The 21014-nt window shown below is 38.3% G+C and overlaps 1 protein-coding gene across 1 annotated transcript in view; it reads left to right on the forward strand.

Annotated features, from left to right (window-relative positions):
- LPCAT2 (lysophosphatidylcholine acyltransferase 2) overlaps positions 1-21014 on the forward strand; it is a 64494-nt gene that overhangs the window by 23523 nt on the left and 19957 nt on the right. The window contains exons 9-11 of the mRNA XM_018061999.1: positions 3867-3949; positions 7367-7492; positions 9362-9515. Coding sequence (XP_017917488.1) covers positions 3867-3949; positions 7367-7492; positions 9362-9515 — 363 coding nt within the window. The remainder of the gene's footprint in view (positions 1-3866; positions 3950-7366; positions 7493-9361; positions 9516-21014) is intronic.

Here is a 21014-nt window from a genome sequence, read left to right on the forward strand (position 1 = left end):
CAGTTAGCATCACTCTCTAACAGGAGGAGGAAGGCAGGATCAGGAGAGGGACTGAGCATGTGATTAGCACCCTGCATGTGGCAGAAGTGGCAGATTTAGGTGACAGAAAGGTCATATAGAAGTGTCTGACTCCCAAAGTCCAGTGTAGACAGGCAGACAGATGTTGCTAGGAGCGGGTGGATAGAGAGGGATGAATAGGTGCTGAGAGAGACCATCAGTTTCTTAGAGTTTCTGCATGACTAGGTCAAGGGAGGAGTAAACACTGATAGATAATGAGAAAGTCTCATGGAAAACCTTGTCAGAGGAGGAGATCAGAATGGCCAAGGCAGAGTTGAGAAGGGTATCTATGGCCAGGTGAAGGGGCTGTGAAATCAAGATAGGCCATCAGTGTGGATACTGAGGATAGCAAGAGAAGATAAAGGTAGAAACTTTGTGGTAGAAAATTTCTGGTTGGGGTCACTGGGGTATTTAGGTGTGGATTAGGGTTCAGTGATAGATAATGGCAATCAGTTATCCTCTCTCTGGCTGATCTTCCTTCCAAATAAAAGATGTTAATGCAGTGAAACTTGAATGGCTTTGTACAAATTGGAAATGTGATATAGAGGACAAAGTCTTCTCTAAGGAGAAATGACTAATTTGAATTTCCACTGAATGGCTTCTCAGAAGGATTGGGGGCCTCCAAGACCTATGAGTGTCAAATCTAGACTGTTAATTATTTTGAACTCTCAGTGGAATTTGTTTTTGTGGAAAATATTTCCTGCACTGAAAGCAACCAAACTCATAGTTCATCGTATTGTGTTCGGTTAGCAGTATAACAGCAATTTATTTTTTTAGGGTTTTCACTTTGTGCTCTTATGACCCACCAATCAAGTGTATTATAAATGATCCTTTGGCTTTTTAAAAATGAATAGTTATTTGACAATTTAAAACTTTAATTGATCATATTATTTTGTTAGTTTTTCTGTGAACATCTCTTTTAACATAGTTTCTCTCTTGGATTTCATCCTAAGCAACTGTAAGAGATTTTAACTTGAACAGGATGGAGGTAACTTTTGGAAATAGTTGCAGATTGTTTGTTGCTCTGGATATATAAGTGATGTGGGGACCTCTGGTGGCTTAGTTTATTTTTCCAGCTTAAAGAACGACGGTACTAAGTGAAAATCTAGACTTAGAAGTCCAGTTGAAAAGGATGGAATCTAGTCAAATTTTTTCCTTTGACAGTAGAGGTAATTGAGGCCTATAAAGGCTAAATGACTTTTCCAGGATCTCGCATAGCAGAGCCAAGGCGTCAACCCAGGCCCATGCTCTCTCCGCACTGTGACATTGTCCTCTTGGAGAGGATGTTAAAAAAAAATATGTGAGAGGTAAAATGACATTATCCTATGATTTCTGTCCATTTTATCCTAAAAATGTCCCTTGGGGCCATTCTGGCCTCTACAACCCCCCTCCCTCTGCTCATGTTATTACCATCACTCACAGGTTGATTGCAGTTGTCTCCAGGGCTCCTCCCTGCTCTGGTCCTCTTCCCCTTTGGTTATCCACTCCCTGCCACCGAAAGTGAAGTGAAATGAAGTCGCTCAGTCGTGTCTGACTCTTTGCAACCCCATGGACTGTAGCCTACCAGGCTTCTCCGTCCATAGGATTTTCCAGGCAAGGGTACTGGAGTGGGTTGCCATTTCCTTTTCCACCTGCCACCGAAGTTACTGCTCAAAAACTTGGACCTGGTCATTTCACTCCCTTGTTTAAACTTTATCTCTGAGTCACCATTGCCCGTAGACTTCTTAAATATGATTAACAGGCTTGAAAACAGATCTGTGTGAGTCCAAAAGTGGTGTTATTTATACAAATCTTCACTTTTCTTTCAAGCTGTGACCTGGTCATTTGTGTATGGCCTTAGCTATATTGTTTAACCTCTCAGAGCCACATTCTTTACCTGTCAAAGGGAAATGGGTAGAATTTGCCTCATGAAATTGTTGAAAGAGTTCATCGCATAAAACCCTTTATATAGGAATGGATAAATAAGATGGGGTACATACATATATACAATGGAATATTACTCAGCCATATAAAGGAACAAAATTGAGTCATTTGTAGAGATGTGGATGGACCTAGAGACTGTCATACAGGGTGAAATGTCAGAAAGAGAAAAACAAATATCTTATATTGTTGCATATCTGTGGAATCTAGAAAAAGGGTATAGATGATCTTACTTACAAAACAGAGACACAGACACAGAGAACAAACGTATGGGTTGGGGGGAACAGAAATAGGGTGGGGTGAATTAGGAGACTGGGATTGAGAGATATACACTATTGATACTAGTTTAACATAGGTGAGAACCTACTGTAGAGCACAGGGAACTCTACTCAGTGCTCTGTGGTGACCTCAATGGGAAGGAAGTCCAAAGAAGAGGGGATATTCGTATACCTAAAACTGATTTGCTTTGCTGTATGACACTAACACAATTATAAAGCAACTACACTCCAATAGAAGTTAATTAAAAAAAAAAAACCTTATATAAACTGCCCAGCACACAGTAGGTGCTTGAAGGATGGTGACTCTTATTGTGGACTTAGCTCACTGTGTCATGCATTTCTCTCCCACTGCATGAAGACCTCCTTGAGTACAGAACTTTCGTGTCCTGTTCTCAAGGCTTAGTGCAGTACCTGGAAGACACCAGGTGCCTAAGAAATATTTTTTAAATGGAAATGAGCCAGGAAATCTTGAGCAATTCATTTAATATTTGTGAACCCCAACTCCTTATGACTAGAATTGAAAGGATTAGAGAAATAAAACAATACATATTAAACACCTAGCATGGTGCCTGGTTCATAATTGATAAACATATTGACAAGATCATGCTTATCCTCAAAGAGTCAAGATCAAGTGTTAGCTTTTCTGTAAAACCTCTTTGATTGCTTTGCCCAGCCCCTTGACCAAATTAATAATTTCCTGTCACTCATGCTCATACTCCAGGAGAGCTGTAAAATATGACAGATAGGCCTTGGGCTGAATCCTGGTCATGTGACCTATATAACTTTAAGTAAGTTAATTAAGCTTTTAAGCCCTATCATTAAGGGTAATGACAGTTTGTGTTGTGTCAGTCTACCCTATTAAAATATGTATCTTCTTTAGAGCAGGAGTTAGGGTCCTGTTCTTCTTATCTGATACATAGTAGGTGCTCAAAAAATGTAAAATGATTTAAATACAGTACCAAAACCTTGTTAATGTTAGAAAACTATAATCAAAAACAAGGACAGTATCAATGAGGTATCACAGAATATCACATGGAGAAAAATAGTAAAATTTAAAATGATAAAGGAAAACATGATGTTAGATAAAAGATAGAAAGCCTACATAGGGTTAAAAAACAAGCAGAAGAAATAATAAAACATAAAGTTTGATCAAGTGATAAAGTATGACTGATATAGAAATGGATAGAGAAGATAAACTGCAAAAAACAAAGTGCTACTCCTAATAACACTTTCAAACACAAAGGCTGGTTGGGAGACAAGGCAGCTTTGAGAATAAGATCTGAGCAGTTTCAGCTTTACGACTTCCAGAATTCCAGATATTGATCTATTTCATCCTCACCACAAACAGGGATGTGGGTGATCATAGCCCTCCTTTTAGAGTTGAGGAGACAGTTCAGAAAACCTAAAGGTCATAATAGTTAACATACAGAAAGACCCAGAGCTTGAATTCACATCTGAGTCCAAGCACAGTGTGTTCTTTACATTCTATCTTGTAACCTGTGTGCTAGAAAGGCAGGGGATTTCATATAATGACAGCTTATAAATTAATTTATGTAGCAATTAAAATATTAGGCCTCACAATTATAATGGAAAGGTTAATTTGCCTTTCAGTTTATGCCTGTTCAAGTACCAAGTGATGAAGAAAGAAGTGATCCTGTCCTTTTTGCCAGTACAATCCGGAATGTAATGGCAGAGTAAGTATCTATATATGATTGTAATCAGTAAATACTTTTAAATTATTGGTAAATGACATTTACTATTGTTTGAAGTTTTTGTTTTTTCTTTCTGAGGGCCTCATTCCCTAACTCATTTTGGTAAGGAAAAAGAATGTGCCCAGGAATGTAGTCAGTAAGACAATCTATAAATATTTTCCCAGATGTAACCCCAAACTATTGGAAACGTGCCTCTGCCAGAATGGGAGCAGGAAGGATACATGACCCAGAAGAAACCAGCCAGTGACTTCCAAAGGGTGGATTCCCCCAACCTGGCCTTTCACCATCAGACAAAGGATGGTCTGAACAGTCGTGCCGTGACCCACCTTATATCCTCTCAGCCTCCATGTAACTGCTGAGGCCGGGTGTTTCAAAGGCATAAATGATTACAGCACTAAAAGGAAAAAGTCTGCAAGGGAATACACTAGCTGCCTAAAAAAGGGGGGAAATCACCCTCGCTAAGGGAATGGCTATAAATTTAGGATTTAGAAACTGCAAAACATAAGCCAAGTGTTTTCCTGCACATAAAGGAGTTTTAACTGGGTGCTTTTCTGATTATATAAATTACCTCTCCTCCTATAATGAAAGAATGTGTTATATTGAGTTGTTTTTTTCTCAAAAACCCTAATGAACTTTTTGGCCAATCCAATACTGTCCCTGCCACCCAGGCAGTTTCAGAGCCCTCCAGGTGTGTACACGCTTTCCCAGTACCACCTCCCTCAGTCATGTCCAGCAGTGGGTTTGGAGCTAATAAACCAGCTGTAATTATTCTCTTAGTGAAAATGCAATGAGAACTCTGAATTTAGCTTCATAGCTGAATTTGGCATTATAAACAAGATTATATATATCACTATGTTTATATATATTATATATATTAATACTTCACAGGAAACTAACTTTATTTTCAAAAAAATAAATGTCTAAGTCTGGCTGAAAAAGTTTTGTTACTCTATGTTCCAGCATGTAGTTGATTTACCTAGTTTCTTGAGCAGCTACAAAATTTGCTTTGATATTGTTTTCTTCTCTCTTCCCTTGTGTTTTCATACTAGCTTATGTCCAAAAGTTAGGAAGGAAGATAAGTATAAGGAAATGACATAATTTATATGAGATATTTTGGCTTCCTGAAATGTCTGAAAACATTTTTTTGTGTGTGCCTAAAAACAGAGGAAGGATTTGTTTAAGCATCCTTTTCCTGGATTTGGAGGCGTGGAGGTAAAAGGGCCTTGGATAAAGAATAAGGAAGCAGATTTCCCTGGTGGTCCAGTAGTTAGGACACCATGCCTCCAGCATAGGTGGTGTGGGTTTGATTCCTGTTTGGGGAACTAAGATCCCATATGCTGTATGGGGTGACCAAAAAAAAAAAAAAAAAAAAGGAGTAAGAAAGACCTCAATTAATTGCACAAACTTGGACAAGTTCCCTCCAAGGCTCCTTTCCTCATGTGTAAAAGTGGGAGTTCTAATCCTTGCTTGGCCTTTCTCATGGTTTTGCTTATTATGAGAGTCAAGTAGGAAAGTATTTGTTGAATGCATTTGAAATGGTAAAGAGCCAAATCAAAGTAAGTCATGGTGGTCAACCACCAATAAATATTTACCAAGCGCTGTGCTAGACCATTTACTTGTGTTATCTAACATGATCTTCACAGCAGCTCTGAAACAGGTGAGGAACAGAGGCTCTGAGGGCGAAGCGTTCTGTCCAAGACCATGGTGGCTAGTGAGAGTCTCTGGCATGCGTGCTCCGTCACTAAGTCATGTTCAACTCTTCTGTAGCCCATGGACTGTAGCCCGCCAGGCCCTTCTGTCCACAGGATTTCCCAGGCAAGAATACTGGAGTGGGTTGCCATTTCCTCCTCCAGGGGAACTTCCCCACCCAGGGATTGAACCTGGGTCTCCTGCATTGGCAGGCAGGTTCTTTACCACTGAGCCACCAGGGAAGTGAGAGAGTCTCTTGACTGGGATTCAGAACCATACTTCATGTTACCAAAGCCCAAGTTCTTGACTGTTTTGTTCTGTTCACTGTTATAATTCCTGGAGTGTTTTTTAATTCTTCATATGTTTTACACCAAATAGTTATTAATCAAATCATCTTAGTTGCAGGTAAGAAAAAAATGTTTATTCATATTGCATTTGTTGGAAATTTAATGTTCTTAGCCATGATTCAGCAAAATCAAATAACAGCTGATGACATAATTTTATGATTGTCACTGAATAGGTATAAATAAAACTTTAGCCAAGAGGGATCTGCAGGAAATTTATGTACTGCACAGGTGTTCTTCTTGTCACTCAAGTGTCTCTTCAAGTTCTTGTTAATATGTATTTTTACCAAGTCTGGTTCCCTATTAGTAGATCTCTGAGCAGGAGGGAGGTAGTTGGAGTTGTGTACCTCTTTGAGGATGGAGGGTGTTTAGGTTTGTAAGAAATACAGTCTTATTATCAGTTCTGTTTAGTATTTTTTGAAGAATTGCTAGGTAGCAAAAAGGCAATCTTCAAACTTAAAAGATGAAAAAATGCAGATGACTAGTGATCTGTATAAACTATTCACTTTGGGCCTTCCCTGGAGGCTCAGAGGTTAAAGCATCTGCCTGCAATGTGGGAGACCTGGGTTCGATCTCTGGGTTGGGAAGATTCCCCTGGAGAAGGAAATGGCAACCCACTCCAGTATTCTTGCCTGGAGAATCCCATGGACGGAGGAACCTGGTGGGCTACAGTCCATGGGGTTGCAAAGAGTCGGACACGACTGAGTGACTTCACTTTCACTATAATGTCTAGGTGTCATTTATCTGTTTAAATAGCATGTCCATAGGCATTCTTAGTCGGTCCTTAAAATCACCCTGTGGTTGCTTTGTGTTGTTTAGTTGCTAAGTCATGTCCAACTTTTTGTGACTCCACAGACTATAGCCTGCCAGGCAACTCTGTCCATGGAATTCTCCAGGCAAGATGGCTCCAGCCATCTCCTGCATTGTAGGCAGATTCTTTACCACTGAGCCACTAGGAAGCCTACAGTAACCCTGTGGAGGAAGTGATTATTCCTATGCGCAGATGAGAACAGTGAGGCTTAGGGTAAGTGCCAGAAGTTCCACAGCTGGTAAAAGACTCCACAGAGTCTTGAACTTAAGTTTTCTCATTACTTTCCATGGACTGAAGTCAACTACTATTATCATTGTAGTCAAAACACCAAAATGGCGAGCTGGCAGAAGCATACAGACATGAGGAGATTGACTTGGGCCACAGTTAATCTGTGAAGTAAAGAAATACGTGTCTTTGGCAATAACAAGCCAAAGCCACTGGTTCAAAAGGTAGTAAATACTTTTCCATTTACTGTTTGTTGACCAATTCAAGCTTACTGAAACATCATCACCTTTTTAAAAAAGTTGAGTTTGTTTGCTTTTTAATACTTTATAGAGCTCTGAAAATTCCAGTAACAGATCACACCTACGAAGACTGCAGACTGATGATCTCAGCAGGCCAGCTGACACTGCCTATGGAAGCTGGGTTGGTGGAATTTACCAAGATCAGCCGGAAATTGAAGTAAGCGTATTTTTAAATCACCACACTTTCCTAAAGGTGCCTGAAAGAGATCTGAAATCCTGTATGTTTATTTTCTCAGGTTTCATTAATGCCCAGCTCTAGAACCTACATGGTGTTTATTAGGAAAGCCATTTAGTTTATACAGTTTTGTTTTTTAAAGAAATGCCACTTCAGAAATGTTTGTTAGTAGTGGGAGAACAAGAGATAGTAAACATGGGTCAGCACAAATCTGCCTTTCTACTCAGAAACGGCTCAGAGTAGTTAGTCATTCCTGCCACCTTCTTATGAGAAGTATGGCATAGGGACTTCCCTGGCTGTCCAGTGGTGAAGACTTTGCCTTCCAATGCAGGGGGTGGAGTGCACCTCTGGTTGGGGTGTGAAGATCCCACATGCCTCACAGCCAAAAAATCAAAACATAAAACAGAAGCAATATTCTAAAAGTTCAATGAAAACTTTAAAAATGGCCCATATAAGGAAAGAGAAGGATGGCACAGTTATATGGTACTGGCGTGAGGTGGTCAGAACTTCTCATGTGAAATAGGAATTGACTTGTAGAGTAGCAACTCTGGCCATCATTACATTTTAAATGCTTCCCTAGATCAACCTTCTCCTTCTGGGCACATAATCTTTTTTTAAGGCAAAATACTGCTTTGTGATTTTATGATCTAGTTTAAAACTGTTTAGAACATTCCCTTTGTAGTTTGGTATGAAGGTGTAGCTTCCACATCCCTTTCTGATTACAGTTCATTGTTTTCAGCCGCATCAGGGATCTGCAGAATTTATTACTTCAGTAGACCGTGGCATCCTCCCTTGGAGGGAGCTGCAGAACCAGTTACTGTATTAAAGTTCAAAACTAGAAAAAATATTCTCTGGTGTCTAATGATTAAGAATCTGCCTGCCAGTGCAGGGGACACAGGTTTGATCCCTGGTCTGGGAAGATCCCACATGCCAAGGAGCAGCTTAGCCCACGAGCAATAACTACTGAGCCTGAGCTCTGGAGCCCATGAGCCACAACTACTGAAGCTCATGTGCCTTAGAGCTGATGCTCTGCAACAAGAGAAGCCGCCACAGTGAGAATCCCAGGCACTGCAATGAAGAACAGCATCCGCCCTCACCACAACTAGAAAAAGCCTGAGTGCAGCAGTAAGACCCAGTGCAGCCAAAAATAAATAAATAAATCAGATCTAAAAAGAATATTTTTTGATAACTGATGTAGGAAATGCTGTTTATACCTTCTACATAACAGTGTTTTGATATTATATTTTTACAATATTCCTGTAGATTTGAAAAATTTAGATAGTCAATGAACTTAGATGTAGAGGTATGTGTTAAGTCACCTGTTTAATTCTACAGGATGTGATATAAGCCACAGTATATTTTCCAGGGTTTTAAAGTTTTTTATAAGTAACATTGGAGGAAGTGTGCATAGTCTAATGAATTCCCCATCACAACATTTTGTGAAATGTGAGTCCATTATCAGCTGGAAATTACCTTGAAAGCAAGAATTATATCTTTTTTTAAAACAACTCAGTAAGTATTGTTGGCATACTAAGTAATATTTAGATTAAAATGTGAGTCCTTGTGTTCTTCTCACGAATCATTTATTATCCTACCACATTGTTCATCCTCCCAGTTACTTTTCTTTCTCTCAGATACTTGGGATAATTACAGTTATGCTAATACTCTTAAAAAAAATTAGAAGTCTGTAATCATGTCCAATATGTGCTTTAAAATATTCATTTTATTCTCCTTTTCAGATATTAACACTTCAAATATTTTCCCATCAGACAAATGAATAAAATAGTGCTCTCAGAATGTCCATGTGGATTGTGAAGGGCTAATAATGTGTCTTCATAACTCTTTGTTTAGATTGGACTGGGATGGGATTCGAAAGCATTTGGATGAGTATGCTGCTATTGCAAGTTCCTCAAAAGGAGGAAGAATTGGAATTGAAGAATTTGCAGAGTATTTGAAGTTGCCTGTTTCAGATGTCTTGAGACAACTTTTTGCACTCTTTGACAGGGTAGGTTAAAGTTTAATCTTTAACATTTTTATTTCACGAGTCCCTGCAGAATATAAATCAGTATGGCAGGCATTAGAAAGCTTGCTAGGTCACTGTTAGAGAACAAGACTGAGCCCATAGTTGAATTGCATGATTTTGATTTTTTTTCCCCTTAACAGTAGTAGTAGCACTAGTAGTAATAATAATAGTAATAGAATAATAATTGTGAATATGTGTATGGCAACAGTTATGAGTATCTATTTTTTATTTTTATTATTGAAGTATAGTTGCTTTACAAATGTTGTGTTAGTTTGTGGTGAATCAGCTATATGTATTCATATATCCCCTCCTTCTTGAGCCTCCTTCCCATCCCACCCCCAAACAACTGTAGTTTCTGTTTCTTTTAAACACCAGGTCAGAAATAAATATTGTCACCATATAGCCATATTTGTGTATAGAATTGGAAAGGTTTATATAATTAGCAAGAATTTTTAAATTTATGTCAAAATCATACATTGATGACATTGGTGGCACTATTCTATTCTGAAGGTTTCTGGACTTTGCCCAAAACATCTGAAGACCAAATAGATTTTAGTTTATTTATAACAAAGTTTTTAATTAAAGCATGACTGTTTGTCCTTATAGTGGGGATTCAGTTTTCTGCTTATGAATATGTATGTACATGGAATTAGATAACTGAATTGTCAAAAGTTTCCTTAGGAAAAATGCATTAAGACTTCAAGTTCTCTCTCTTTCAATTTGTTCTTTTAATATGTAAAACTTACAGTAAATCTCACTTTATGATTATAGTTTTGTGAATTTTAACAAATGCATAGAAGCATGTAACTACCACCACATTCAAGATACACAATAATTGGGGAAAAAATTCCCTGTAGGTATGCTTTTGTAGTCAAGTCCTTCCCTCACTTTTAACTGCTGGCAGTCACTCTATCCCTTTAGATTTACCTTTTCCAGATGCCATACAAATAGAATCATTTAGTATATCCTTTTGGGTCTGGCTTCTCTCATTCAGCATAATGCATCTGAGATCCAGCCATATTGTTGCCTGTATCAGTAATTTGTCTCCTTTTATTGCTGAGTGGTATTTCTATCGGGTACCACACTTGGTGTATCCATTCTCCAACTGAGGAACATTTGGTTTCCAGCTTGGGGCTATTATGAATATAACTGTTCAGAGTGTTCACATATAGGTTTTTGGGTGAATGTAGATTTTCCTTTCACTTGGGTAAACACTTAGGGTTGGGTAAATACTTGGTAAATAAAATCTTTTTATTTTGCATTCATTCCTGAAGGATATTTTGGTTGTACATATATAGAATTCTGTATAGAGTTCTTCCCTTTCAACAATTTAATAATTTCATCTTTTGCCTTCAGGCCTCCATGATTGCGCTGCTTAAATAGTTGTTTTTCAACTGCCTCCTGCTGCTGTATTTTATCCAGAGATAGTGCTTGCTTCCCTGCCCGCCTTCTTCTGTAGGGGAAAGGAAGTCTTAAAAAAATTTTTTTTACATTATTATTATTATTTTGGCTGCAAGGCATGTGGGATCTTTAGATTCCCCGACCACGGATTGAACCCATGCCCCCTGCATTGGAGGCGAATAGTCTTAATCACTGGACTGCCAGGGAAATCCCAGAAGTAGTGACTTTTGAATTTCAATGAGAGTCCTGTGATTGTAGCGAGAAGGAGAGAGGCTGCCCTGGGATCATTCCATCTTGGCTGGCGCCAGAAGTCCCAGTTCTCTATCACTGGGAAAAGATACTTTGCAAAGAAATTATAGCTTGATGACAGAAACCAGGACAGAGCTTTTTTTCTTCTTATCCTGAGCTCATTAATGTTCCTAATGACTTACTCTGTGATCTCTTAGATGAAGTATTCTTTAACATGAGGCAGATAAGCAACCTTCTTCTGTATGGATTGTGCAAACCTCTATTCCGGGCTTGCTGCAGCATACAAATAATCTTTCCTTGTCCAAGAAAAGGTCATGTATCACTGCAATGATGCTGCTAAAAAGTGTATGAAGATTTAATGAAGATTTAAGGGAAAGGAGAGATAGATTACTAGATGTAACTGTACAAATTGGGAAAAGAAAAGCTCTTTTCACTTGTACCATTACTTGTGTTTCTATGAGATTTATATAGCATCTTTCAGTATGGCTCTGGGAACAATAAAAGCAGTCTTAAAGTTTTTAGAAATATGAACTTGGTGACAGGAAGGAATATGGCAGGGACATACAAATAAGGACAGAAAGTGTGGAAATGGGAAGTGACAGGAAACAGGGACCAAGGAAATTCAGAGCACAGCAGACATTATGCTTGTCAAGATTTTTAATCAAGATTAAAAATAATCTCTATAGAGGTTGCCCCGCCTTTCAGGTGTTGAAGTGTCATAACAGCAGTAACAGGATTGTGTTGACACCAGTTCTGTCTTTTGATGACTAATGATACCTGCCAGTGGCCTCATTGTTTCTATAGCACTGGGATGTATGGGAAGATTTGGGAGTAGGGAAGGAGTGTAAACCAAGGATTACAATAAGCCCTAGTAAGCCAGAGTGACTCACTGTGAGCTAGAGAATACAATTGACTCCAAGCAGTTTGGAGACTGGTGAGCCTTTGTGGCCAGTGTGATCAATCACAATTTTGCATATACTCCTTCAGTCGGCTCAGATACAAATTATTTCTGTGAGTTTTCTTCATTTCTTTGTGTAGTGTGTAGACTTGGCTTTAGATATAGACCATGAGCTGGTCTTTAAAACACATTTGATCTCCAGCACCCTGGAAGGTAGAGAAGATAATCTGGAGAATTAACAAAGGATGCATTTGACCTTTCTTTCCTTCTTCCTTTCCTTCTTTCTCTTCTTTTCTCTCTGTTTCTTCTTTCTCTCTTTCCTTTTTTGTTTTTAACACACCTGCATGTCTGAGCCTGTGAAGATTTGCTTTGTTTTAAGGAGCTGAACTATGCAGTCCTTGCCACACCCTGTGCACATCCCCGCTTCCAGGCTCTCGCTCAGAGATTTAGCTGGGGAATGTGTGTGTGTATGTGTGTGTTCCACAGGAAAGACAAAGAAGTTCAGTAATGTCATAGTTTGTTTCTGTCTGAGTAGCTTATCTTGCTAAACTCAGTGTTTATGAGGGGTGGGGGAGGAAGAAGGGTGGGAAAGAGAGAGGGTGGGGTGTTCCTCTTGTTCTGTCAGTAACTATAAATTTTTGCAGGGCAGAGGGCTCCTCCCATGTGCCTTTCCCAATTTATCCTCCTTTTCCCCTTTTTTCTTTACTTCTCTCAATCTCTCCCCAAGTCTCATGCAGTTGTGGTTGTTATTTGGGGGAAATAGAGAGACCTAAGTATCTCTCCACATTCCCTTACTCTTTATTTTCCCCACATACATTCCTGGCTAGTCTGCAAAAAACTTCTTAATGGTTTTCATCTCAGTCTGGTTCCTAAAAAAAAAAAATTCTGTCTATTCAGGTCCTTCTGATAGTCTCACACATTCTTTTAGATTGTCAGATATGTGATGGCAGATAATTTAAAGGTTCAACAGAAATGTGGCATTCATGATCCAAAGCATGGCATGGTTCAGTAGTTTGGGATAATTTCCTTATGAGAAGTCTCATCTCTTTGACAAAAAAAGAAAAAAGACCCTTTTGCTCTTTAGGTTTCATTCACCTTCTTTATTTTCCTGAATGTACACTGAACTCTCTAAATCAGAGGGTGATTTGGATTAGTCAAAAGTTCAGATGCGTTAGAGTTGAGAGCTGAGACAACAGTTTAAAATAGTGGCTTCTCAATATTTTTTATATTCATAATTCAGTTTTCAAGACTAGATTTTTTTGCCAGCACTCTCAAAGGGATTTAAATGCACTTAATGGTACTGAAAAACAATACTGGCTAAGGCAGAAATGATTATAACAGTCATTTTTATAGTTATAATAGTGTCCACACAGCATCACTTTATTTCATTCATTCTTCAGTGCTGTTTCCTTGAGCTGAACCTGTGCTGCCCTGCCAGCAGTATTTTATACAACCATGAGACAAAGTCCTTATATGTTTTAGGATGCATGTTGTCTCTTTGTTGCTAGTTTGACAATATACCATGTTATCCACCTCTTACTAGGGACAAGTCACATCTCGTCTAGGCTGCATCTCATGATACATTCAGTGTAATGCTCCACTGGCACACATCACCATGCATATGTATGTGTGTGCTCAGTCATGTCCAGTTCTTTGCAACCACATGAACTGTAGCCCTCTGGGCTCCACTGTCCTTGGAATTTTTCCAGGCAAGAATTCTGGAGCAGGTTGTCATTTTCTACTCCAGAGGATCTTCCCAACCTGGGGATCGAACCCACATCTCTTGTGTTCACTGGTGGCAAACCTGTATTTCAATGGTTAGTAGACTTTTTCAGCAAAGAGCCAGATAGTAAATGTTTTTGACTCTGTGGGACCTTTGGTCCTAAACTTTGAGCACAATTTGCACAACTGAATAAAATAGTTAATCCACCCCACTTAGAAAGATTTTTTTCTGTTTATTTCCAGTCACTTAAGCTTTTTAAGTACCCTTTCCTAACTCTCAGCATGGAAATCTGTATAATACAGCACCCTACCTTCTCTAACAGGGAAGGGCAAGCAAGGATGCTTATTGTTGGCTCATGATTAAACACTTGAACTAATGTCAAGAACAGGGCATACAGGAAGAACTTGGGATAAAGAAACACATTCATTCCACAGAATGAGAAATAGTCCTAAAAGATCTCCAGAAAATTTGTAATAGTCAAAAGTGCTGGATTGTCAAAGTGCTAAAGCACACACACATCTTTCCTGTCTAATATTTAAACAAAGTACATAGTAAAACTAGAAGAATTAAGTACTGGTTAGAAGGCAGAAATGGGAAAAATCATGATACTTTTCATGTTTTTTTACAAAATGGAAATAAATAAGTAAATTTTCTTAGCCTATAGTCTCTCGTGTGCATAATGGTTTCGGTAAAAAGACTGAACTTGTGGCAGGCTATAGCTGAGTGATTAGTTTCTGTCATCTTTGTAGATGAATGATATACCACTAATTAGAAATGGGGAGGATGTCAACAAGAACTAGACAGATACAGCGAGAATAAAGATTCAGAGTGACCTCTTTTAAATCAGATGTGGAACGGTGGTCACCATGAACCCTGACTGCAGTCCTTCAATCCAGTCCTTAAAATTTACCAGCATATTTTATTTTCATCTGTTTAGAAAATATAGAAAGTAACAGTCAGTAAACTACACTTGATGGATGAGATCCAGTCTGATGCTTATTTTATAAATAAAGCTTTATTGGGACACAGCCGTGCTCATTTATTTACATACTGTCCATGTCTGCTTTCTTACACAATGCCAGATATGAATAGTTGCAACAATGACTGAAGTCTTTTATCCTTTAATTTTTAATTGAAATATTAGTTGACTTATAATGTTGTGTTTGTTTCTGGTGTACAGCAAAGTGATTCAGCTATATTTGCATATTTTTTTTCAGATTCTTTTCCATTATAAGTTATTATGAGATACTAAATATAGTTCTCTGTGCTATATAGTAGTACTTTGTTGTTTATCTGTTTTACATACAGTAGTATGTATCTGTTAATCCCAAACTCCTAATTTACCCCTCCCCTAGCTCCCCTTTCTTCTACCCTTTAAACTTCTAGTTCAGGTTTGATATATACTTTAGAATTTCATAACTCATGTGAAAAGAACTCATCTTGATTCCAATCTCAATTCATAGAATTTATTATATGAAATATACTCTAAAGCTCATATGATATAATTAACAGAAGAAGGATATAACTTTCTGAGTGGACTAGATGAACATTTCTATCCAGTTGTACAAGTCATCCTGAAAGTTGGACGGTCCTATATGACCAACCATTTCCATCTTCGGTTCTCAGGTTAACTCAATCCCCCCATGTAGTCCATCATAATATTAGGTGGGCCAAAACATTCATTTGAGTTTTCTGTAACATTTGACTAACCTAATATTTTCCCTCCCTGAATGTTCTAAATATCCTTTTTTTTTTGTACTAAGAATTTTTATTGGATTATTGTTGCTTGGAGGGGAGGAAATGGCAACCTGCTCCAGTATTCTTGCCTAGAAAATCCCATGGACAGAGGAACCTGGCAGGCTGCAGTCCATGCGGTCGTAAAGAGTTGAATACAACTGAACATACACATACACACACACAGTTGCTTTACAGTGTTGTGTTAGTTTCTGCTGTACAGCAAAGTGAATCAGTGTTCTTATATCCCCTCTCTTATGGATTTCCTTCCCACTTAAGTCACCGCAGAGCACCCAGTAGAGTTCCCTGTGCTATACAGTAGGTTCTCATTAGTTATATATTTTATTTAGAAATATCCTTTCAAGCATGAGAATTATATGCTTTCTTTCTGGCTTTGCAATGTGAATCTACCGAGGAGACACTTAGAGGAAACAGGAAGGAGAGGGCATTGATTAAAGCTTAACTTTTTTATTGGAGCAAGTGCGCAGTTGCTGGCCTCCTCGAAGAGTGTAAGGAGGTAAAGAATAGGGCTTTGTAAAGAACAAATTGTGTCAGACCAATTTAATTTCCTCCTATGACAGAGTGACAGTCCAAGATGATAAGGAAGAAATATATATTATCTATACGGAGAAGGCAATGGCACCCCACTCCAGTACTCCTGCCTGGAAACTCCCATGGACGGAGGAGCCTGGTAGGCTGCAGTCCATGGGGTCACTAAGAGTCGGACACAACTAAGCAACTTCACTTTCACTTTTCACCTTCATGCATTGGAGAAGGAAATGGCAACCCACTCCAGTGTTCTTGCCTAGAGAATGCCAGGGACAGGGGAGCCTAGTGGGCTGCCGTCTATGGGGTTGCACAGAGTCAGACACAACTGAAGTGACTTAGCATATGGACTCTAGAAAGGCTTTTGATTTCATGCAACATGACATTCTCATCAATAAATTAGGAAGGTCTGGTTCAGATCATGTTGTAGTGAGGTGAAAGCCCCACTTGACAGAGAGCCTTCATTGAAAGTGGGAGCCATGTGTCCTTCTGTGTTTTAACCACTGCAGTCCCCCCACCTTGCAATTCTGTCTGGAGGAGCAACATACTTGATAGGTTGTCGAAATACTTCTGAAAACCAGACAGTACGTCAAAGCAAAAATGAGAGTAAGTAAGGATGTCTTTAAAAGTTATAGAATCAGACCCAACAAAAAGACGAAGTTAAATTCATATATTGCATAAAAATACTCAGGCATGAGAAGGAAACAGAATGCAAGAATGAAGCTGCTACTTCATAGCACATGAAGATCTAGACTCAGAATTCTCGAGCTGAAAGGATGGTTAGTGTGAAATTGCCCGTCTTCCTCATTTTGCAGAAAGCTTCCAGCTCAAGAGAGGAAGTTGCATGCTCAAGACTACACAGCTAGTTAGTCACAGGACTGGGACCAGAAGTCCTAGTTCAGTATTCTTTTTACTACAGACTGTCTTTGGACTTTTAAAAAAATAACTTTCTTGAGGCGTATTTTACATTCAGCCATTTTAAGCATACAGTTCTATGATTTTCTTATTGTTTACCATAAATCAGTTTTAGAGTTTTTCTATCACTGCATTATTATTCCTTGTGTCCTTAACTGTTCATTCCTGTCACCTACTTATCTCCCATCTCTAGGCAACCACTGTAGAGTTGTAAGTCCCCATGTGTTATTCTAGACTTGGTCTAGAATCAACACTAGTGATTTTCTGTCTGTATAGATTTGCCTCTTCTGGACATTTCAATGAATGGAATCTTACAATATATAGTCTCATGTCTGGCAGTTTTTGAGGTCCATCTGTGTTGTTGTATTTATCAGTAATTTCATCCCTTTTTATTGCCAAATAGTTCTCTATTATATAAATGTATCATATTTTTGTTTATTCATTCACCTGTTAATGGATATTTAGGTTGTTGCCACTTTGGAACTATCATGAATAGTGTTGCTAATAGCATCTGAGTATCACTATTGACTTTTTAAGTTCAATAAGTTCAGTAACTCTTCCCCCCTCAAACTGAGGTTAAATTTTCCATTGAATGTGGCCTCATCTCCTACTCTTTCTCTCCAGATCTGGATAGTAGAGTTCGCCCAGACAGCAACCAAAGTTCCTATTAATGGTCTAATAAATAGCCGTAGGGGATTAAATAGTCCAGAGAAGAAAAGGCTTGTTAATCTAATAACAGTCTTTTATTCCGTGATGGCTTATGAGAAACTGTTAGCCAAATGCTCTCCATCTTCACAGAAAATAAATGAGAAGAATTGGATTTAAACTTCAGCAAAAAACACTTCAGATGGGCATAAGGAGGCACATTTTATATGGCAATGGATGCTGTCAAGTTAATTTTGCAATATCATAAAAACAAAGCCCATGTAATTTCCTCAGAGAGAAGCTTATATGAATGGATTTAAATCTGTCTGAGGCCAGATGGCCCCTTGTAATCCCCTAAAGGGAAGAAGTCCTTTTGTGGTGCTTCCTCAGTGTGGTAAAGGAAGACATTTCGCCTTTGGTATTTACAGAGACTGTTTCATGGTGCCCCTGAGACCAGTTATTGGAGTCCTAGTGCCATAAAACTAGTTGGCAGAGAATTTTATACAAAACAGGTGTGGCAGAAGGAGACCTTGCCCCCATGTCCTACACAGAGCAGGGTCTCCCAGCTACTGTTCTCTCTCCAGTCATAGATAGAATAATCACTATTTAATTCAAGAATTATACAGTTTATGAAGTAATTTTTCGTTTAATCTCCTATTTGCACTTAAAAAGTTATTAAGTTATTGAACTTAAAAAGTTAACAGTGACACATGATTGCTATTAGCAACACTATACATAATAGTTCCAAAGTAGAAAACCTAAATATCCACTAACAGGTGAATGAGTAACCAAAATTGTGATATATTCATATAATGGAGTACTATTTGACTTCATACTCTAAGCTTAGGAGTTTCCACAGTAGCCTGTGAGATAGACTCTGTCAAATGGCTGTTCAAAGTCCTCTCCAATTTCATTCTATCCTATTGAGCCTTTATCTCCCATCATTTCCAGCAATAAACTCTCATCATGTTGAACTATTTACCATCTATTGAATTCCACACATCCTTTAGTTCTTCTGTCTTTTCACAATACCGCCCCTTCATGTATATCCCTTGTCTGTTTGGAGAACTCTGACTTAGCCTATAGTTAGGCCTACCTTTTCTATAAGGGCTTCCTTGGTGGTACAGAGGTTAAAGCATCTGCCTGCAATGTGGGAGACCTGGGTTCGATCCCTAGGTCGGGAAGATCCCCTGGAGAAGGAAATGGCAACCCACTCTAGGATTCTTGCCTGGAGAATCCCATGGACGGAGGAGCTTGGTGGGCTACAGTCTAAAGGTAAATGTTCTCCTATCCTTTGCCTCAACAGAACTTATTGCTCCCCCTTTGGGGACTCATAGTGGTTTGATAATCCACTGTTTAGATAACATTAGCTATATGACCTTTTCAAAGTAGCTTAACATCTCTTGAGTTTTTCTTTCCTTATCTTGAGTGTTTTGTGTCTTTCAGAGGAGTTATATGAGACATAGATACCAAAGAATATTAAATGCAAATACTATATAAAAATGTAATAGTTTAGTATTAATGGTATAGATGTGAAATAGACTTCAGATTATAGTTACAACACCTAGTTTTCTGTAGGTCTTCTTACCCATGAGCACAGTGACCCTGATGCATTAATCTTTCTCTCTTAAATATTGAGTCTAAGTCCTGAAGCATGATAAATGATAAATGAATCATTATAAAGTAGACAGGGAGATACTATTATTATCATTTTGGAGATTGAAATTGAAGTCCAAAATGCTCAGAGATATAATGATTTAGTTACATCCTGGCTACTTTTCCCTGAGTTTACCAATAGAATTTCCAGAGACTTCTGGAGGACTTGTACTCTGACACTACCTAGTCAGGCTGAGGTTTCTCAAGGTATTGTCTGAGACTACCTGTCATAGACTGACTTTTCAAGATACATATTAGAAACAAAAAATCGAATCTCACAAATGTAATTTTGAGCAAAAAAGCCAGACACACAAAATCAGAAAAGAGAGGACAATACTACCAACTTCACAGAAACAAAGGTATTAGGAAAGAGTACTATGAGCAACTCTGTGCCAACAAATTAGGGAACTTAGATACAGTGAACAAATTCCTAGAAATGTACAACCTACCAAGACTGAATCACAAAGAAATAAAATATCTGAACAGACCTATAACTAGTAAGAAGGTTGAATGGGTAATTTTAAAGAAACCTCCCAACAAAGAAAATCCCAGGACCAGATGGCTTCACTTGTGAATTCCACCAAATGTTTAAAGAAGAATTAAGTATCAGTCCTCTTCAAACTCTTTCCAAAAATTGAGGAGAAAGGAATACTTCCTAACTCATTCGGTGAGGCCAACATTATCCTGATACCAAGGTCAGAGAAAGATACTAGTGTTGACCCTGGAACAATGCAGGGGTTAAGGGAACCAACCCCTCATACAGTCAAAAATCTGCATATAACTTTAAAATCAGCCCTATGTATCCATGGTTCTGCATCCACAGTTTCAAACAACCTCAGATGGTGTAGTATTGTAGTACATACATATTGAAAAAAATCCTAGTAGAAATGAACCCAGATAGTTAAACCCATTTTGTTCAAGAGTCAACAGTACATGAAAAGAAAGCTAAAGACTAATGTCCATATGAATACTGATTCAAAAATCGTGAACAAAATATTAGCAAACAGAATTCAACAGAGGAGTTTACATCATGACTAAGTGCGATTTATTCCTTGAATGCAAGGGTGGTTCAACATGGAAAAATCAGTTAATGTAATAAACTACATTAGCAGAATGAAGGGGAAAAACATGGTTATCTCAATTGATACAGAAAAAGCATTTGAGAAAATTCTGTACTCTTTCAGATAAAAACACTTGGCAAACTAGGAATAAAAGTAAAGTACCCCAACATAATAAAAATCATGTATGAAAAGCCCACAGCCAACATCAGACTCAATGGTAAGAGCCTAAAAACTTTTTCTCTGAGATTAGGAGCATGAAAAGGTGCCTGCTTTTTGTTGCATCTATACAAAGCAGTACTGGAAGTCATAGCCAAAACAGTTGGGCAAGAAAAGAAATGAAAGGAATGTGAGTTGGAAAGGAAGAAGTAGAATTATCTCTGATCACAAAATGCATGATCTTAGATGTAAAAAACCCTGCAGACAACACACACGCATAACCGTTAGAACTAATAAACTAATTCAACAAAGTTGCAGGATACAAATCAACTCACAAAACTAAGTTGTGTTTCTGAAAACTAACAATAAACAATCTGAAAAGGAAAGTAAGAAAGCATTAAATGGAATAAAATAGTTAGGAATAAATATAACCAAGAATGTGGAAGCCTTCTACACTGAAAACTGCAAACTGTGGTTGAAAGAAATTAAGGAAGACA

This window comes from Capra hircus, chromosome 18 (assembly GCF_001704415.2).
Source record: "Capra hircus breed San Clemente chromosome 18, ASM170441v1, whole genome shotgun sequence".
Taxonomy (NCBI): Eukaryota; Metazoa; Chordata; class Mammalia; order Artiodactyla; family Bovidae; genus Capra; species Capra hircus.